Here is an 18,291-nt window from a genome sequence, read left to right on the forward strand (position 1 = left end):
TTCAAATTTCTCAATTTCCCTCCATGTCAATCTCTCTCTCTCCTCCTTATCAAGTTCCTTGCTCAAAATCCACCACCATTTTTCTCTCTTAAAATTTTCTTGCTGTGAGAGTTTTTCCAATTTTCTTTCGATCAATTTCACTTTGACTTCGAACCAAAACCATTGCAGGGAACACCTGAGAATTTGTTTGCTCAGAAAATTTTCCAAAAATTTGGGTAAGGATCGAGATTCTTCAAGTTTCACTTTTTTTGATTATTTTTTTTTTGTTTTGATGTTTTTTTTCAGGGATTTTCATCTGCTTTTATTCACTTTTTTATCGTGTTGTAAAGTAGGAAATTTGTTTTTGAACAAAATTTGATGATGTGCGTTAGGTCTTTGATGCATTTACAAGAGATTAGCTTTAGTATAAAAAACCATGGTTGAAATTAGGTCTTTGATCATATGAATGAAATTAGATTTACTACACAATCGCTGCAAATTTCTATTTCTTGCTATGTACTACACAAATTTTTGAATACGATACTAAAATTCTACTTTCTTAATTTACTTTTTATTTTAGGGCACCTTGAGGTCCTTTTTTTTATTAATTATGAATGGAAATTGCAATAAAAATAGGTTATTCGAGCATAATTTGTTTTAAAAGATGACTATTTATTGAATAAAAGAGCTGAATATTTAGTGCTTTTAAAGAGGTAAATACTAATCTGTTTTGTTTTTGTTGATTTTAATTTTCTTCTTTAATTCAATCTTCAGTGGAATAATCATGTCTACCATCAGGTAATCATGTATTATGTAGCTCCAGACGTGTGTGTTTCTAGGTGTCCTTGTTGCACATTCTTCAATCGTTTTGCAAAAGTGAGCAAACAACTGTTGGGTTTTTATTCTGTGTCACACTGCTCAGAATTGAAAGTTTGAATTAATTGAAATTGCCTTATCTACCAACGTCTGAGACATGTTTTTATTTTTTTTTTATTTTTTCCCTGGATCTCCCACTTACATTCTTTTATACATGAATCATTCAATTCATTCCTCCCCCTATGTATCAAGGGAAAATGACTAATTTTGTATCTAAACTTTTTCATTAGTGCCTATTTAGTCGTCTCGAACATTTATTCCTTGTCAATTTAATACGTGAGCTTATTTTGCAGTCTCAATTAAGGACCTACGTACCAACACTAGCCCCTAAAACTGATATGACTTTTAATTGACCAACTAAACAGGGGTATTTTGAGAACGTCATTTACGGGGTTGTAATAAATCAAGTAAATCGTGTAAAAAATCATAAGATTAAACTTTTACAAAGTTTTATATGGTGATTTTTACATAATTTAAAAGTTTTATCTAGCGATTTTTTACACGATTTATTTTTTTTTTTACAGTCTCGTGAGTGATGTTTTTATAATACCTCTATTTAGTTAGTTAATTAGGAATCATATTTAGGAAGTGGTGCCACTGTAGAGGTCTTTAATTGGAACTACAAAATAAGTTCAAGTATCAAATTAATTAGAAATAAAAGTTCAAGACTAAATTGGCATCAACAAAAAAAAAAAAAAATTTAGGGACGAAATTGGCCATTTACTCAAGTATCAATAATGTCTTATTTGTTCTATTATTTTGCATTTCTAATGAATTTCTCACCGTTATTCTACTCAAACAAATGATGCAGCAAATTTTTTACCATTCGCTCTACAGGTGAGCCCATATAGACTGAGCCTACACAAGCTTTTGCTTTTAAACTTTTGCTATTCTTGTGGCATTGTCGTGGGGTCACAGTCTTAGACCATCTGTCCAAAACTCCATTTCTCTTTCTTCTTTCCCTCCCTTGCCCCTGCCTGCCTTTCCTACTCACTACTCAGAACTCCCTCCTTCAAAACCCACCCACCAACCAATCAAGCCACACATCCCCACCCCACGCCACCCACTTCTGCCCCCGCCCCCACAGCCTAAGTTTACTTGCCTCGGTCAGCCATTAGTTGGTTCCTTTGGCTGACCAAAATTAGCTTTTCCACTTCAATTCGCCAAAATGTTGAAGCAACAGTGACCCCTTTTCACTTTCACACTCTTCTTTCCTCCAAAATTTCTAACATTCTCTTCACCCAAACTGTTCCAAGATTCCCTTCATTTCAGTGATTTCACGCTTCCCTCTCCGATTGGTACTTTTTCTCTCTGCATTTTCTGTTCTTCTTTTAGCTTTTTCTTTTTTTTTTTTTCCATTTTTTGCTCGTTTTATGTTTTAATAATGCCCGTGTTGTCTTGCTCATGTCACATCATTGTTATTAATTTAAGGAAAAAACACAGGATTTTACTGAAGTGGTAACTTCAAGATTAGTTTTTTATTGTGTTTTCTTGTTTTTTTCCCCCTTTTCTTTTTGCTTTTTGCCGTTTTACTTGTTTTATGCTTTGCTTTTTTTCTAACAATGGCCTCTTCTTTGCTGATTTGTTTAGCTTAGAGAAGGGATAATTTGATAACTTCGAGATTTGTAGTACTAATATTTTAGTGCAGATAATTCTGGTGGGTTGCAGAGATAAAAACGAATACCTTGTTTTTTTCTTTCTATATTATGTATTTTATTGATTTATAGTACATTCCGTTCTTCTTGTTTAATGCTTTACCAAACAAAATGTTTGTTGATTTCTGTATTTGATCGTGGGCTTTGACCTGGACCAAGAAAGATCGGGGTTTCTTTTACCCTTTTGACTAAGGATCCATTTTCCTTAAGCTCCCCGCCTATTTGTTTGGAATTTTTTTTGGTTAGTTCTCTGTCTTTTTCTATGCACAGTTATTCCTTCATTCTACAATTTCTCATCATTTTTACTAAACTTGTCGGCGGAGATTGGCTTTCGGGAACCTTTATTTAGCTATCAGTTTGATGAACTCTCGGGCGTGTAGTTTATCTGGCTGATTAGTTATGCTATGAACTCATTTGCTTGCTCTTGCTGATCTCAGGGTTTATTACCCTTTGGGAAGAGTTCTGTTTCTGTTTTTGCTCGCAGTTAATCATTCGTGGGCCATTGGCGCGCTCCTTCAGTCATGTCCGGTGAATCCTCTACGGCCCTTTCTAATGGCAATGCTGGTGCACCTTCTGATCGGCACCGTACTTACGAAGTTGTGGTGGCTGTTACTAGTAAGATGGGTATTGGCATGGATGGAAAAGTACCATGGAAGCTGCCAACTGACCTCAAGTTTTTCAAGGACATAACTGTGACCACATCTGATCCTACCAAGAAGAATGCTGTCATTATGGGTAGAAAGACCTGGGAAAGTATTCCCTTGGAGCACCGTCCTCTTCCTGGTCGCCTAAATGTTGTTCTGACTCGGTCGGGTAGTTTTGACATTGCAACTGCAGAGAATGTTGTAATCTGTGGGAGCTTGCTATCTGCTTTGGAACTGTTAGCAGCATCTCCTTATTGTCTGTCAATTGAGAAAGTGTTTGTTATTGGAGGTGGCGAGATTTTGAAGTGAGTAGATTTTCTGTTTTACTTGTGTAATTTGCAGTTTTATTCTATGTAGTTCTTTGATTCGTTGACTTATGCTGTAGGGAATCCCTCAATGCTCCTGAATGTGATGCTATCCACATCACTGAAATTGATGCTGATATTGAATGTGATACTTTTATCCCAGCTATTGATTCCTCTGAGTTTCAGCCCTGGTATTCGTCTTTTCCATCTATTGAAAACAAGCTCCGCCACTCCTTTACTACTTATGTCCGTGTGAGAAATTCAGGAGTTGAACCTATCAGTCAGACCAATGGCGTAATTCCTGGCAACAGTTTGGACATTGCTAAGATTGAAGTTAAGACATTCTCTTTTTTACCTAAAATGATCTTTGAAAGGCATGAAGAGCACAAGTATCTGAGACTTGTGGAAGACATAATCTTAAATGGCACGGCAAAAGATGACAGGACCGGGACTGGTACTATGTCAAAATTTGGTAGTCAGGTATTGAAGAATTAGTGCAAGATTTTTATCCAATTTTTGCTAGTTTTCTCTGCAGACAGATGTCTTAAAGTAATTGCGTATATGATGTTATTGTATGCAGATGAGGTTCAATCTGCGAAATTCATTTCCATTGCTGACCACTAAGGCATGATTTTTGGATCATTCGGACTTTCTTATCTTTTTCTTTGCATCACCTCATGTTTACATTATTGTTTAAAGATGTGACCTATGCGGCTGGTTTTGTAGAGAATATTTTGGCGAGGTGTTGTTGAAGAACTTTTGTGGTTCATTAGTGGCTCAACAAATGCTAAAGTAACTCTCTTGTTCTCTTGTTCTCTTACCCCAATGCTAAAGTTACACTTATTGATCCCTTAAACACTAGATATCATTGAATGACACCTTTGGATAACATGGTTTCTGTAATTTATATCTTGAGATGTTCTTCGAAATGCTGCATATTGATCTAGTACATTCTACAGGTATTACAAGAAAAGGGGATTCATATATGGGATGGCAATGCATCAAGGGATTACCTTGACAGGTAGTTGCAGTGTTCTGTTCTTCTACCTGTGTTTGTTTTGGTTGATGCAAGTTTTTCTCTGTTTCAGTATTGGTTTGGCAGAGAGGGAAGAGGGTGACCTGGGGCCTATATATGGATTCCAGTGGAGACATTTTGGTGCTAGGTTGGTGATATCTTTAATAAATCTACTATTGCCTGTATAATTGGTACAGAATTAGTTGTTTTTATTTGGTTGCTTGTTATTGTGATATACAGGTATACTGACATGCATGCTGATTATACTGGCCAAGGATTTGATCAATTGATGGACGTAATTGGAAAAATAAAAAATAATCCAGATGACAGGCGGATTATACTTTCTGCTTGGAATCCTTCTGATCTGAAGCTAATGGCACTTCCACCTTGTCACATGTTTGCACAAGTCAGTAAATCATTAGCATATAAATGCTTGCTTGGTTGTTGCTATTAGCCTTCTACTCAATCCTTTCCACTCTTTTTGCAGTTTTATGTTGCAAATGGAGAGTTGTCCTGCCAGATGTATCAGCGTTCTGCTGACATGGGCCTTGGTGTTCCATTCAATATTGCATCTTATGCTCTGTTTACATGCATGATTGCTCACGTTTGTGGTGAGATTTGGCAGTAGAAAGCACAATGATTAGTGATATTTTAGTCTTTAATGTCCTGGATAGTGGCGACTACATGTGAGATTCTAATAAAATCCCAAGGTGCATTTTGCTTTTGAAAATGGCTGGGCCTTGGACATAAAAAAGGCCACTTGCGCTCCTTTACTTTTGGATAAGGGATTCTATTTTTGGGTGATGGCTGAGGGGAGGGGGCAGACGACTCTTCATTTGAACTTTTAGTCTCTTTTACGGTATTATAGAATGCCTACTCCTGGAAAACTTTTTCTCATCTTTAGGGAATGATACCGGCCCTTTCAAAATTTTTGTTAGTCCATCTTCAGGCTGTCCATGTGCTGCTTCCTTGGCATGGGGGGAGGGGAAAAGGGAACATAATTCTTGAATTATTTCATGCTGGGGGTCCTTTTGGATATTAATGAAAGGGAGAAGATCTTTTGACATCTTCTTAAAAGTCTGTTTGTTTTCATTAGCAATGTAATTTACAAAGTTATTTCATGGATTCCTTCTACAGATCTTTTACCAGGCGATTTTGTCCATGTTATTGGGGATGCACATGTGTATCGCACACACATCAGACCTCTGCAGGATCAAATTCAAAAACAACCTAAACCCTTCCCAGTAAGTACCACACATGTATGGGATAATACTCGCTGGCGTTTATTCCTCAAGTGTATTGTTAACTTGGGATAAAGATTCAGAAAATGGGTGTTTTGCTGACTTGTGTCTTTGTCTTTCTGGTATTTTTTGAATGACGTTTGTCTGCAGATTTTGAAAATCAATCCTCAGAAGAAAGATATAGAGTCTTTTGTGCCTGCTGATTTTACTCTCCTAGGTTATGATCCTCACCAGAAAATAGATATGAAAATGGCAGTGTAGACTTCTAATGTTGATTAGGAAGAGGAGCATGAAGACTCTTTTGCATCCTGTTCAGCAAAAATGAGCTCTCATTCTGAGGCAAGTGTCTTGGTTTTCTGGGCCATTTCTAAACTAGGTTTTTGCCAGTTAAACTCTTGGATGACTTTGAAGATTAACGCTGATTATTTCAACATGGAATTCTTGATATTTACAAGTCAAACAATCACAGGTGGCATATGTTCAATTATCTCTGAATACGTTAGGCATTCTTTTTTCTTGTAAATTTGCTCCTAGAAGTGCTATGACTTGCATATTTTTTATGACTATGGACATCTCAAGACGTGTATTTCATTGATCCCTTGTTTTTTAATTGTCCTTGTTATATGCACCAAGCGCATATTTATTTGCATTTAGGGGTGTTCTGCATCTTCAGCAAACCAATTCGCAGTTCTAGTGCTACCTATACTTCTGTCTGCATTCTATTGAGACTTTTTTTTATCTCTGCCTCTCATAAATGTTTCTAATCGTGGTTTTGGATTAGCCACAGGCACACGTATATGGAGGTTTCTTGTAGTTTACCATATTTCTGAAATGCTAAGCATCCAACCATTCTGAATCTGAACTTGTAACTTTTTATCATATGTTTTGGAATTTGCAGGCTGGAGACTCGTAAGAATTGCAAAATGGATCTACTTGATTGTTGAATATTCAGGAATAGAGAATCCTTTAGTTCCACAGGGAATTGGTGGTTCTAAGGTGATTTAGATTACATAATCCTGGAACTTGGAATTTTATTGACTCTACACCTTAAAACTTGTACACACTTTCCTGTGTGGTTGATATCTAGTATATGAGATTTGCCTAATTAACAGTCTCTGTGTGTGTGTGTGCGCGCCTCAGTGTGTATGGTATATGGTATTTTGGTTTATTCCTGGCAGGTGTGCTGGTTGTGGTTTCAGGTACATGTCTGATACTTGATTAAAAAACAAGCACTATTTCCTTTCGCATTATTGCGGTTAATAATGAAATAAACATGGAATTGGGTCTGCAAGTGCAGTATGACCTAATTCGGGAAGTGAAGTTTCCTTAGTTTCATTTTCTGTCCATAAGGAGGATTACATATTTGTCCATTGCAGAGCCACTGTGACCTTTCCCTAAGGCGATGGTATATTACTACACTGCATGAATTAGACGTAGAAATGTAGAAGTGACTTACAAGTTAGCCTATTTTCTTCATAGTACAACTCGGTGATCGGGGTCATTTGAGGTAGTTTGTAGCATGTACCTTGACAATGGTGTGGAATGTTAGCAAAATAAGAAGAGAAGCTTTCATTCCCTTTTACCCTTTGCCATCTGAGAGAGACCTTAAGCAGAATCTCAGAATCTTGAGAAACAACGCAGCACTGCTTAGAAGTTGGAATTTTTGGGTTAATGGGCGAATTGGTTTTGGTAGAGATGCTGAATTTCCAATTCTCTGCGGGTTGGAATTTTTCCATCTTTTGGTGGCAATGCCAATATCAGGTTTTATCGTTCCTGGAAAGACCTTATGTACAGAAAGGCAGCACTATCGGTTAGATCAGGAGACTCAAAACTCTCTTCATGAGAACATCCTCATTTTCTATTCTTGCAGAGAAATATGCAGAGCATGTAATGAATGAACTTAATGCTACAGGGAATATAGTAATTTTCACGCAAAATTCCCAACAATTGAAAATGTTATTGTTTGCAGGGAGTGTCTGTTCTGGACAGGTAACACAGAGTAGCTATAACCTTGTAACAGCAGTTAACAAGAATCTTGGGATGCATTTGATAAAATTAAAGTTTGAAAATTGAAATATGAAATTTGAATTCATTAAGTTATGAATTGTTAAATATTAAATGTGATGCATTTGAGTGTATATTACATTAAATGATAAGTGAATAGCTTCACTTATCATTTAATTTTGAGAGTAAGTTTTGCTTAGGAAATTTAGTGTCACTTAATTAATTTAGATATTCTATTTTTGGTTATCAAACGTACTTGAATATATTAAGATCAGAATTCATTAATTTTAAATGTTGAATTGGGTTATCCAACAGAGTATTAGTCAGGTGCGAATTATATTATATGGTCAAGTGTGCCTAGATTCATTCCTGCCTTTGCCCTCAAATTCAAGGAGAAGTTTCCCAATAGAAGATCCTGAAACTATCTTCAGTTCTTGAGTTTCCTTTTCTGCTGAAGCAATGGAGTCAGGCTTCTAATATAAAACTAGTAGGAAAAGCACACATTATAGGTGTCAGAATTAAGGACAAAAATTAAGTTGTTTTAACTGAAACCAAATTACGATCCTTAGATCTAGGTTGGATGTACCATCTACAATTGACTTTATAAGTTGACAGATCAAATAAGATCAACCTTAAAAGTTAAGCAACTATTAGAGTCATTTACACTATTTCACACACAATCTTGGCCCCCCCCCCCCCTTTCCACCCCCACCACCCTATGGCCTCCAAATCCCCAAGTGTGGACCATCCTTTCACCAATAACTTAAATGTCCAGCCAATTAATTTAGGTCTTGTTTGATAATTCAGTTCAACATCTAAATTTAATAGATTCGGATTTTAATATGTTTAGACCCGTTTGATAACAAAAAACTGAACATCTGAATTAATTAAGTAACACTACTTTCCTAAGCAAAACTTGCACCTAAAAGTAAATGATAAATTATTTACTTATCACTTGATGTGATATACACTCAAAATGTATTAGATTTAATACTTAACAATTCAATAATTTAGTGGATTCAGATTTTAAATTTCAATTTTCAGACTTCATTTTTATCAAATACACCCTTAGTGTAGCTAAGAACCAAAAAACACAGGTTCTTTTCTCTTCTATTTTTCTTAATGGCTATTAAGAAAAATTCCTAGCCCTCGTCACACTCCTACTCTCATGCTTCTTAAGTTTCATCCCTCTGCTGCTGTTGGAAAAAATTTTAACCTAATATTGGTCCACAGTCAAATCCTTTTATCAACATTATACTTTTTTAATAGACACGCCACAAACTCTTGACATGTAATTTGTAATCTCTAAAATACATGTCACAATGGTTATAATCCCTACACTTTATAGCTTAAAACATAATAATGCCATGACATTATCTATAATAAACTCGAAAGAATTCGTCCAAAACCTACCGAGCCTCCTCTCTTAATATGTTTTAACAAACAAAGAAAACCAAGTAAAGAAACTTTTGACAATTGAGAGTTGAAATAATAAAAAAAAAAATTGAGAGTTGAGACCTGGAAGAAATAAAAGAAAAAAGTACCATAAAAGAAGACTAAAGATGTTCCAAGTTTGAAATAATACAGAAAGTAATCAGGTTAATCAAATGGCAGTGCTGGAGAGTCTGGTGCAATCACCGAAATCAAGAAGAGAATGCTGCATGGGTATTCATGTCTAACAATATGCAAGTTGATTCCCTACAATCTTTAGCTTTATTTGACAATTCCCTAGTACCAACTTGACAGTATTCTTGAAACTGTTATATTAAGCGAGCCTTCCTAGACTGAGCACAAAGCATAGGAAATACAAGAAGATGGCATCTTCAAGTTTCTTCAAGAAGATGGCATCTTCAAGATTCAACTCTGTATAAATTTTATCATTGTGTTAATCACAATGTTGAACCTTCGATACAGTTCTCTAACTCTTGTTGAACGCCAAACAATGCTTCATTTAGCTGAGTTCTCCGATCTACTGCTCAAAACCTGAGGTGCTTGGCCATCCAAGCCCAAGCCTGATCTTGCTTTTTCACCATTGGCTGAATCCCATGTTCAATCAGCGGTTATTTGTGCCAAAAAGCTAGCATTCAGCTTAGAGTCCGAAGTGGAGGGCATGATTATGAAGGCCTCTCTTACACTTCTGTAAGTAAATCACTATCTATATTGATCGATCTGGCCAAACCTCGATCCATCAACATTAGCATAGATGACAGTAGTGCACAACTGGGGAAGTTTATTATAGGATTGCGCAGAAAAGCAAAACTCATGCTTTTCCTGCTGGCCTTTGCATGAGCTTAGGAGTTGGGGGACACATAACAGGAGAAGCGCAATGTGGCCTTGGGTCTGATAATGCGATTGATGCTCGAATAGTTGATGCAAACGGAAAAATCATTATTGATCGGTCATCTATGGGAAAGGATCTGTTTTGGGCTATCAGAGGAGGCAGCTTTAGAATTCTCCTTGCTTGGGTACCACGGTTGGTTCCAGTACCGGTAATTGTAACAGTTTTCACTGTTCCAAGAACTTTGGAACAAGAGCAACCAAATTACTTTACAGATGGCAAGGAATTACAGATCAGGTTGACGAGGATCTATTCCTTAGAGTCGTCATACAGCCCGTAAATGCAAGTAATCAGAATGGAAAGAGGACTATACAAACTGCTTACAATGCTTTATTCCTTGGAGGAGCTGACATGCTCCTCCTAGTAATGAATAAAAGCTTTCCTGAACTGGGATTGGCAAAAGAAGACTCTATTGAAATGAGCTGGATTAAATCATTGTGTACATTGCCAGCTTAATGATGAATGTACCGCCTGAAATTTTGCTTCAGGGGAAGTCATCATACACCAGGACTTGCTTCGAAGCCAAGTCAAACTGTGTAAAAAAACCCATCCCTGAATATGCACTTGTAGGGATATGGAAAAGATTTTGGGAAGAAGATTCACCATTCGCACTCTGGACTCCTTATGGTGGAGTGATGAATAAAATATCAGAAAGTGAAACCCCTTTTCATCGCAGAAACGGCACAAAATTTATGATCCCATGGTTGTCAACATGGCAAAGTGGAGCCTCAGACAAGATAACCACAAAAAAACACGTTGAGTGGATCAGAAGTTTGTATGATTTCATGACTCCGTTACATAGCTGTCTGCACTTGATGCTTGAAGAATACTCGTTTGAAGATTTCTCTTTTTGCACCTTACCTCTTTTTTTTTTTTTTGGACATTGCTCATGTTTCATGACTGTTTTCAAGGTACAAGGATCAAAATACCTGCGTGGTCCTCCATGATTCTGGAGAGAAGCTGTATAAACCCCCTTTGGACTTTCAACTTGTTGGACAGTTGAAGAAACATAGAGGGGCGGATACTATATCTTTTTGGCTGCCTCAGGCTCCGCCTGGTTTTGTTTCATTGGGTCGTGTCGCTTTTAAGAGTGCTGCAAAGCTGTCTGATTTCAGCATCCTAAGATGCATTAGTAGTGATATGGTCACAGGGGATCTTTTCTTGTGGGATACATCTAATACAAAATTCATGAAAGAACCATTTATGTGGATGGTTGGCAACGAATTGAGTACTTTTATTGTACGTGGTGATTTCAGAAAACCCCCAAAATGATTTGCCTTAAAACTTGCTGATCCAGACATTCTAGTGATTGATGCAGAAATAAGAACTTTCTCTGCTGCTCTTTTAGGTGACCATACTGGCTTGTTTTGTTATTTTTCAGTTGGGATACTCTGTGCCATTACTCGGTGCCAAATTCAGTGCCAATCCCACTTATCACGTGATGGTAGAAGAAATTTAAATAAACAGTACATGACAAGTTAAATAAATAGGATATTTGACATAAATATAGAAGTGATATTGAAATGTTACTGGAAATTGACATTGGAAATCACATGTGGTTATTTTTGTCAATCTTCTTCTCATCATTGGCAAATGTTTGAAATACTAACTATATCCCAATAACTTTGGATTCGAACTGCCTATGATGACTATTAACAAGTCATTTAGATAGTATTGCTCCCTTCTTTCCCTGTTTAAGAGCAGTGCATTTGTTATGTCTTTTCTTCTGACATTTGTTGAAAGAATCCCAAATTACTCTTCATTTGTATATCATGGAAGTGAAGTCATTGAGACACAGGCATTGTCACAAGTGGCAGTTAAGGGGATTAGAGAATTGAATAAAATCTTTTGGGATTTGAAACTGTACATTGTCTTTACAGCATTGCTCTAATCAAATATGTAAGCTTTGCCAATAATTCTGGCAAATTCTTCATAGTTTTTCTCTGAAGCTTCACCCATTTCTTTCCTTTTTTCCCCCTTAATTTAAGTGCATGGAAGTACCAAATAGGCAAATAACGCAGACTCTATTTGTGTATAGATAATAATGATAAAAGTGGTAATTATTTGTAAAAATTATTTTCATAGAAATTGATTTTAAACTTTGACAATTGATTAAAAAAAATAAGTATGTGAAAATAAAAATGGATATTTTTTTTTAAAGAAACTAGTAATAGCATATAAGAGATATAGACTCTCTCTAGTAAACACTAGGAGAGAGAAAATCCTTACTATAATACTCTAGGAGAGACTTTATTAAATAGAAAACAAAATCGGAGAAAGAGGAAGAGGAAAAGAAATTTTGACTTGGGCTCCGGATCTCCCTCCTATGAAGGATGAATAGTTGAGAGAAAGTTGAGAATAAATAAAAAGTAGAGAGAACTGGTGAGTGGCATAGAGAGTAGTATGTCAAACTAAGACCAGATCCTACTTAGTTTCTAATACTTATTGTCATCAACCACTATTTTATTCTAAATCAATAGATATGATATAATGAATTTTAATCATCATAAAAAATTAAAAAGAGTATCATATGAAACTTTAATCATCAATTAATATGGGCAAAATTAGAATAACAAAAACTAAGATCATAACAAATGCTTACACTTAGATTCCAAATTATCAAGACTCATGGTACTTTTTACATAGTAATGATAATAATAAGGGAAAATCGTCCAAAACGTCCCTCACATTTTGTAAAATAACTTTTTCATCCCTCACTTTTAAAAGTGTAATTTTATATCCCTTACATATTCACATCGGACAAATTTAGTCCCTAACTAGGTTTCCGATCATTTTTTGGCCAGAATCCATCATGTGCAAGGCACGTGATCATTTTTGAAGAGTAAATTTGTCAAATTATATTTTACATAATCTGATCTATAGTCCTCCATATTTTATAAAATAAATTTTTTCGTCTCTCACATTTTATAAAATGATTTTTTTCATCCCTCACATTTCACAAAATGAATTTCTCCATCCCTCACATTTCAAAAAATGAATTTTTCATTTCTCACTAATTATGTGTGTGAATACATTTTTTTAAACACATGTATATATCTATTTGATTTTGCTTAATGATAATAGCATAAACACATGTATGTAATTGGGCCCAACTTGTGGGCTATCTTCTCTTTTTGTATGATTATGACAAATATTTACCAATAGAACCTTAATTTGTATATTCTTATTGTATTTTGACTGAAAATAGCTTTATTGGCCAACTTGACAATGAATGCAAGATTATTTACTCGCTAATACCAGATGAAATCAAATGATCACATATAATATATGGTATTCGTATTGTTAAGTGAAATTAAATAGACACATACATATATTTATGCTATTCATATTATTAAGCAAAATCAAATAGACATATACATGTGTTTAAACAAAATGTATTCACACACATTTTTTTTTTTAGGGTTTCCCTCACATACATAATTAGTGAGGGATGGAAATATTTATTTTTTGAAATGTAAGGGATGGAGAAATTCATTTTGTGAAATGTGAGGGATAAAAAAATTATTTTATAAAATGTGAGGGACGAAAAAATTTGTTTTATAAAATGTGGAGGACTATAGATCAGATATGTAAAATATAATTTGATAAATTTACCCTTCAAAAATGATCACGTGCCTTGCACGTGATGGATTCCAGCCAAAAAATGATCGGAAACTTAGTGAGGGACTAAATTTGATCGATATGAATATGTAAGGGACATAAAATTACACTTTTAAAAGTGAGGGACGAAAAAGTCATTTTACAAAATATGAGGGACGTTTTGGACGATTTTCCCTAATAATAATGATTATTTCATAGTTACGTAGTAATAGGGATAACTAACTGATATAAGTTAGAGTTTCTCATGAATTTGTAATTTTTTCAATATAATTAGACTATTTTATCCTTTTGTATAACTATAAGTTTAAAACGTGAGATAAAAGTTAACACTTTTAAGCATTAATTGACTGCGCGAAAGAAAAGAAACTGCAGAGTTTTATGTGACTCAATAACAAATGTGGAATTAATCTTTGATTTTTATTCCATCAACACTATTGTTACACTATAATAGGTTTAATGCCACACCATATTGCTTATGAAGGACCAGGGCAGCTAGTGTTCCATAACACCCTATAATAGTCTCAATGTTACGCCATATAAGAACCATGAATCAATTTAACCATAGTACTCTAAGTGTCTGTTTGATAACATAAAAAAGTGCTGAAACTGAATTCATTCAAACATTCAGATGTTTTGGGTGTTTGATAAATAAAAATTTTTCTGCTTAACTTATTAAGTGGTACTGAATTTGAATGTATTTTTTTCAGCACAAGAATCGTAATTGAATGTTTAATTTGATAAGAATCAAGAGATTTACTTCAACTACTTTATCTTATCTACCAAATCTATCCTTGTTTGTTAATTATATTCAAAATCCTTATCTAATTAAACAACCTAATATTCTCTATCCAAAATCTTTATCTAATTAAACAACCAGACATTCTCTGTCTAATGGCTTTCTACTTCTATTTTCTCCCTATTTAATGACTTTTTTACAATTTCTCCATGCTACTCACATCTGTCTACTCATCTTTTTCCATCTTTCTACTCTTTTATAATTTTGTCATTTTTTCCTCCCAATTTTTTTTATTGCTACCGTACTCACCGATCTCAAATTCATTATTTCCAAGGTAGCGTCAACATTTTTCCATTGAAGTAATTAAATTTCTATATAATTTGGTGTGAATTTAAAACTTGTTTATTGTAGCTTCCTTTTGCTTATATTTGGACTTTTCTTATCAAACTCTGATTTAAAAATATATTTGCACCGATATTTGGACTTTTCCATAATATATTTCTTCTTTTATATTACTTTGATTTAAAAATAAATATTGTCATTTTCATACCTAACAATTTTAAACTAATTAAATCATAGGTTCTATTTCCTTTTTGGATTAAAAGATAGAAGGCAAAATTGTACAATTTAGCTTATTAAGCATTAAGTTATAAATGTTTATCAAACAATATAAATATGTTCAGCATTAAGATTCAGATATTCATATATCTCTTTTCAGTGCTTAATATTCAACAAATTAATTGTTTCAGTATTCAGAATTCAGAATTCAAATTCAGTTTTATCAAACGGAGCCTAAGTCGTTGGGCATTGGTATAATAATTAGGATTGAAATTCAAAAGTTAGAAAATTTGACTTTAAATCCCCTTTTCCCACTTCATGTTTTATACCTCACCTCTCCTCTCCCATACTAAAAACATTTTTAAAAAACCTATAATATCCTATAACAGTTTTCATGCTACGAGAAAACCATACTATCCTATAGCAATTTTCACGTTACACCATATATGGTTCGAATACACAAATAACCAGCCATTTGTTAGAATACTAATCCACAAAAGGTGATAACCAGCCATTTGTTAGAATACTAATCCACACAAGGTTTTGCACCTTCCTGACAATATTCTAATACATTGTCAAGCAAGCAATTAGAGGAAGGGTTAGTTTCAAAAGAGTGAGTATTTATTCAAATCTGCCTTTTCATTCCGTTTCTTAAATCTCACCTTTTCCTGCTACAAAAAAAAATATTGAGTATTTATTCATTAACTTTTTTTTGGAACGGACAAGATTGAGTACCGATTAGTTAAAATTTAAAGATGAGACTCATTTAGTAAAAATTGTTTGAGGGAATGATTTCTTAACCCAAAAATTGGATTCACTTCATATAATATCCTTCTAATTTTTTTATCCACGTATCCTTATAAAGATTGAAGATTGACGATTGAATTTGGGAGCATGATTGTAACATCTTTAATGTGAATTCCTTCATTGTACCAAAACTGGGCGGTAGCGATGGTTGCTTAGATCGTGATTGGAGGTATTATTGGAACAAAGTAATCGATCATGCTCATGGTTCAACTGTTTATGTTAAGAGGATAAGTAAGGTGGAGAGTAGTTCAAGTGACTTGAACCCAATAAATTAATCTCAATCTCCTAAAGAAGGATGATAAGGAGAGAGATGGGGGAAAAATTATCAGAATAGAATCTAGCAACCTTAGATAATCAAGAAGTAGTATAAAACAACAGAAAACAATTATGTGTAAGAGGTATATGAAGTTGCTAAGGTTGAGATGAAGTCGGTAAGGTTGGGAAGAAATGGTTAAGCTTGGGAATGAAATTGCTGTTTTGAGAGAGGCATCTATTCCTCGTCTGTCTTTTTTTTTTTTTTGTATGCATGACCCCATTTAATAGCGGTAAAAAGTGAAAAACTTGTAATGTTTCTTTCGTCCCTTCTGCATAGATTTGGGAGCGTAGTGCAATCAGGTAACATGTAATAAAGAGTTCACACAAAATCAGCCACTCCTAATCTTTGTTTTTTTCCACAAAATATCAGCCACTCCTAATCTATTCCTAGAGATAAGAGTCTATCATCCAACACAAAATATCTCTAGAGTCTATCGGTAAGAATCCTAGTTACTCATCCTGTGGCTCTAGCTTTGGACTTGAAGGCTGTGGCTCTAGCTTTGACTTGTGCTTGTCCCTTGGGCTTCAGCTTGGAGCCTTTAAGCTGTCATCTTCATTGAGTCCATAGTAGGAGGCATCAAATGCAACTCCTCCAAGCTTAAGTTGACGGTTACAGTCGTGAGAATCCAGCCGTGATTTGTCAAACAGATTACCACAATGGCTGCACTCTTTCAATTTATCCAGATTGTTTTTTGATCTCTTCTTCCCGGATCCGTAATGCTCATCCAGGACCCGCATATACCTCTTCGGCAAATCAATGTAATGCCGCCTCAGTTTCTCAATAGAAGGAGAACACTGAAAACGGCAATGATAACATTGAAACACCCTATCTCCAGCTTCCTCCCTTTTTTCATTTTTAGATTCCTTTTCTCTTCTTTGAGCAGAAGGATTTTCAGCCTTCTTCTTCAGCATTACTCTGAAGCTTTACCATACATGTGATAGCATGTAAATTTTTTCTAGTCAAAATTTGAAAAAATTTTTGTGGACCAAATATGTTTAAATTTTGTAAAATTGGAAATCAGATTTGTTTTCGTCTAAAGTTTGAGTACCAAAATTACTAAATGATCAAAGTTTTTTCTCAAGGAGTCAAAAGTCAAGTTTAAATCTAATTACTTGGCTACTTTGTGTCCACTGGTTCTAATGCAATTGGTGGATCGAATACAAAAGTATTTGCGAAGTGTAGATAATTGGATTTGTAAAATTGCCAAGTTATGAGTATCCTTTACTTAATTGCTTGCAGTACGCACAGATTGTTGTAGTCTTTTATTTGATTCATTTGATATCTGCCTTATTTATGCTTGATTGCTGAGGGGAGTGTCAAATTAGCAGACGATTGGTGTTAGGCTTTTGAATGCACATAGTTTTCATACCAGTTGTAGATATTGCATCCGTCAATCCTTTCAATAGGAAAGTTTCCAAAGCTTTAGTGCATTGGTTGCTTCGTGCATCTCTTTGGTCTGTGTGATGATAATCATTTTTGTTATGCACTTGTGCTCATGACTTAGACAGCTTGATATTTCTTTTAATCATGATGTCTGGCTACAGTGATTATTGAGCAAAAATAACTGATTTTTTTCTTGTTTAAACTTGCGCACTTCTGGTTAAGGCATAGATTGTTTTATTTTCCAACTATTCTATCAGCATTGCTAAGTATTTGTTACATTTTTTTTTGGCAGCGATTGTAGAAAAAATTAGTTTAACCACAGTTGTCGCCACTTGCTACTCTAGTGGTTTCTCAATTATGTGAAAAGTTAATATTGCTTTTACTTGCTTTAGCTTTCTATGTGTATCCTGTATTTTGGATAACTTTAGCACCTTCATAGAAAATTATTGATTAGAAGGGCCTTTTTTTTGTTTAAATTGTTGCATTTGCTATATTCATAGTTAAACCAAGACATATCTAGAACTATTTGCGCATGTATGGTGTTTTTTGGGTCTAATATTTTGATAAAGATTTGCTTAGTTCTGCACAAGGCTATGGATAAAGTGAGAAACCAACTTCGTATAGTGAAGAGGTGATTTTTGGTGGGTAAATGGACCGACCTAAATCAGGCCTCTCTGAGATGAGGTGGTATACCTTTGCTTGTCCGAAGTGGATGGCGGGGCTTCTCCCCTGGTATCACTCCGACGATTAAGTTAGTATGAGAACGAGAAAGATAATGGTATATGAGAATGAACAGTGTGTTTACTTGTTGGG

The 18,291-nt window shown here is 34.8% G+C and overlaps 1 protein-coding gene across 4 annotated transcripts; it reads left to right on the plus strand.

Moving 5' to 3' along the window:
- The first annotated feature begins 1,896 nt into the window (after window positions 1-1,896).
- Window positions 1,897-6,051, plus strand: LOC113757158 (putative bifunctional dihydrofolate reductase-thymidylate synthase). Of its 4 annotated transcripts, XM_027300568.1 has the most exons (12): window positions 1,897-2,153; window positions 2,674-2,751; window positions 2,948-3,459; window positions 3,540-3,939; window positions 4,040-4,084; window positions 4,186-4,251; window positions 4,419-4,480; window positions 4,548-4,622; window positions 4,715-4,880; window positions 4,962-5,085; window positions 5,612-5,718; window positions 5,866-6,051. In XM_027300568.1, the coding sequence occupies exons 3-12, from the start codon at window positions 3,032-3,034 to the stop codon at window positions 5,974-5,976; spliced, it is 1,584 nt and encodes a 527-aa protein (XP_027156369.1). In that variant the 5' UTR covers window positions 1,897-2,153; window positions 2,674-2,751; window positions 2,948-3,031; the 3' UTR covers window positions 5,977-6,051. The 4 variants fall into 4 exon arrangements, with proteins under 4 accessions (XP_027156369.1, XP_027156366.1, XP_027156367.1 ...); XM_027300565.1 differs by lacking the exon at window positions 2,674-2,751; XM_027300566.1 differs by lacking the exon at window positions 1,897-2,153 and having other exon boundaries at window positions 2,222-2,751.
- The last annotated feature ends 12,240 nt before the right edge of the window (window positions 6,052-18,291 follow it).

The sequence above is a fragment of the Coffea eugenioides genome, unplaced genomic scaffold (assembly GCF_003713205.1).
Source record: "Coffea eugenioides isolate CCC68of unplaced genomic scaffold, Ceug_1.0 ScVebR1_2784;HRSCAF=3879, whole genome shotgun sequence".
Lineage (NCBI taxonomy): Eukaryota > Viridiplantae > Streptophyta > Magnoliopsida > Gentianales > Rubiaceae > Coffea > Coffea eugenioides.